This window comes from Urocitellus parryii, chromosome 1 (assembly GCF_045843805.1).
Source record: "Urocitellus parryii isolate mUroPar1 chromosome 1, mUroPar1.hap1, whole genome shotgun sequence".
NCBI classification, from domain to species: domain Eukaryota; kingdom Metazoa; phylum Chordata; class Mammalia; order Rodentia; family Sciuridae; genus Urocitellus; species Urocitellus parryii.
Window position 1 is genome coordinate 167,782,228 of NC_135531.1, and position 2,739 is coordinate 167,784,966.

General features: G+C 51.0%; 1 protein-coding gene across 1 annotated transcript; it reads left to right on the forward strand.

Annotated features, from left to right (window-relative positions):
* The first annotated feature begins 1,508 nt into the window (after positions 1-1,508).
* LOC113177623 (H2B.U histone 2) lies at positions 1,509-1,913 on the forward strand. Its single transcript, XM_026382181.2, has one exon. The coding sequence runs from the start codon at positions 1,509-1,511 to the stop codon at positions 1,887-1,889; it is 381 nt and encodes a 126-aa protein (XP_026237966.1). The 3' UTR covers positions 1,890-1,913.
* The last annotated feature ends 826 nt before the right edge of the window (positions 1,914-2,739 follow it).

Below are 2,739 nucleotides of genomic sequence, written 5' to 3' on the forward strand. Positions count from 1 at the left end.
TTGTTTGTTTGTTTTTAAGAGGAAACAATATGCTGAGAATAGGCACAGCAGCTCAGGAAGCCCAAGAGCTCAGGATGCCCCTGGGAACCTCAGCCAACAGAACAACCTACATACAGTAGAAGGCGCTGCCAGGCTAGCAGGATTGTTCATTTCCCATGCTCTGACTGGCATCTGTCAGGTGCCACGCTGCGTTCTACCTGGAGATGAGGAGGTGAAGGTACACCTTTGCCCTGATGATCCCAGCTGAGTCGGTGTTGCAGCGGGAAAGAGAAAGGCTCATGCTATGCGTGAATGTACTAGAGCCGGAAGAGGAGCTTGGAGGGGCGGCCCAAGCTGCTGCTGGCTGGATGGCTTGTGAGAAGGAAAGAATTAAACACACTTGCGGGCACCCTGCAAGCTGCTTCCGGCACATTAACTCACAGCAAGCCCACTGATACCTCATTTTAAAGATGAAGAAGTGGAGCTGCGAAGAAGGTAGAGCAGCTAAATGGCTTCCAGCGCAGGACTTCTCGCTGTATATAACGTGTGCAAGGATCTTTCTAAAATGGGATCTGACTCATCCATTTGGGGGGGGGGGGGAGGGCGCCTAAGATTCTGTTTTTCTAGCCAGTTGTCCAGAAGATGCTGAAATAAGTGAGAAATGGGAATGTGTAACACCTTGTTTCTCTACTGGAAGGCACTGTAGTAGGGGAGGCACCCGGGATGGGTGCCCTAAGCTTATTACAGTGTAACAGTAATCAACAGTAATCGTGCCTGCCCCTGGAGATGTTAGGACACTGGTGAAATCCCAGTTTCAAGCATATAGCAATCTGGTTGACACTTCAGGGTTTTCGTGGACAATAATAACAAAACAATATGAAAAACTGACGTTTTATTCTTCTCCACGGTTAAAACAGTCTGGCTATACACTTCCAATGGAAGTACCTAAGTGCATTCTCAGTATTTCCCAAAGAAACGTTTGGATTTGCTCTTGATTCCCCCCACCACCACCACCGCCCCGGGCCTCGCTCTTGAATTCTAAAAGGAGTGCATCTCTTTGGTCTATAGAGGGCTGCGAGAATGAGGAAAATAAACAGTTACTTCAGTGGGAGCTGCCATTTCCTCCGTCTTGCTGGAAAAGCATCAAGCTTTCTCTCTCTAGCTGTTGCCTGCGTATTTGCCTCATAGCAGAGAAAACAGACCCGAGGCTGTCATTTTCCTTTTAGCCAAGCCCAGATACGCAGAGTACCCCAAGATCTCCTCTGGGTTTAAAACAAAGGGTTTGAACAAAGACACACAACCTGAGCGCAGGCGCGCGGCAGATGCGCTTTTGGATTGGTTGAACTATGGTCCAATAGGAAAGAAGAATCGGCATCTCTCATTTACATAAAGTCTTCGTCGTCTCGGCCGGGGCTACAGGCTGTCCAATCAGATGCTAGAGATTTGGAGCCTTCATTTGAATATAAAGATGACAAATAGCCCTGCTCTCCACGCATTACCATCCCAGTCGGTTCTGTCGCCACCTCGTCATGCCGGAGCCTTCTCGCTCAGCTCCAGCCCCCAAGAAGGGCTCCAAGAAAGCCATTACGAAGGCACAGAAGAAGGATGGCAAGAAGCGCAAGCGCGGCCGCAAGGAGAGCTACTCCATCTACGTGTACAAGGTGCTCAAGCAGGTGCACCCCGACACGGGCATCTCGTCCAAGGCCATGGGCATCATGAACTCGTTCGTCAACGACATCTTTGAGCGCATCGCCAGCGAGGCCTCCCGCCTGGCGCACTACAACAAGCGCTCGACCATCACTTCCCGCGAGGTGCAGACGGCCGTGCGGCTGCTGCTGCCCGGGGAGCTGGCCAAGCACGCTGTGTCGGAGGGCACCAAGGCCGTCACCAAGTATACCAGCTCCAAGTGAGGCGCGTCCCTGGCGCCCCGAACCCAAAGGCTCTTTTCAGAGCCACCTACACAGTCGAGAAAGGGTTTCGAACACGGTGATGGGTTATTAACCCTATGTTTTACCTATACACCTTAGCGGTTCCCAGTTACTGGGTGCGTCCCGCCAGTGAGTGAGCGGAGTGTGGGAATGTAACAGCCCATTGTAGAGGAACGGTGGAAACGGTGCCCTTGCGAAAAAGCAGGCGTGCAGGTGAGGGGCGTCACTTCCCCCCCGAAGGCTCTAGCGTCGGTCTTATCACCTGTGTTCCCTTGGCGAGATCATGGGTGCGCCAGACCACGAGTTTGGGGAGGCCTTGGGTGTTGTAACGCTGCCTGGCGGTGGCGCCATACCACCTTTCCATCCCTGCCCGCATCAGACGTCTTTATCCTCAAGCAAAGTACATCCCGGTAGGATGTTTGCCTGGAAAGATCCTGCAATGACAGTATGCTGGACAAGAGGGAAGTGGAGGCTGGCGGATCACCGCAGCGCTTTGTGCGCGAGCTGGGTTAGTAAGTGACAGCTGCCAGCAGCTTTCACCCTTAGTGGTGGGGGGAGGTTAGAGGAACGGAATTACCTTGTTTTGAGCAAATGTAACTGCCTCCCCTTTTGGCCGCATGATTTTCTGTGAAGTGTTAGTAACTGAATTCTTTTCTTCACATTCATGGCATTTATTTAAGGAGTGCCATTGTGCTTCAGGAAAAGCATTTTGGCATGAAGCTTTCATACTGGAAGGGACACGGCTTATCTTTTTCTTGCTTTGACTTTTCTTATTTATTAAAAGAAAAAAAGGATTAATAATGATTCTGTTGTGAGAAGTATTGAGAGTTTG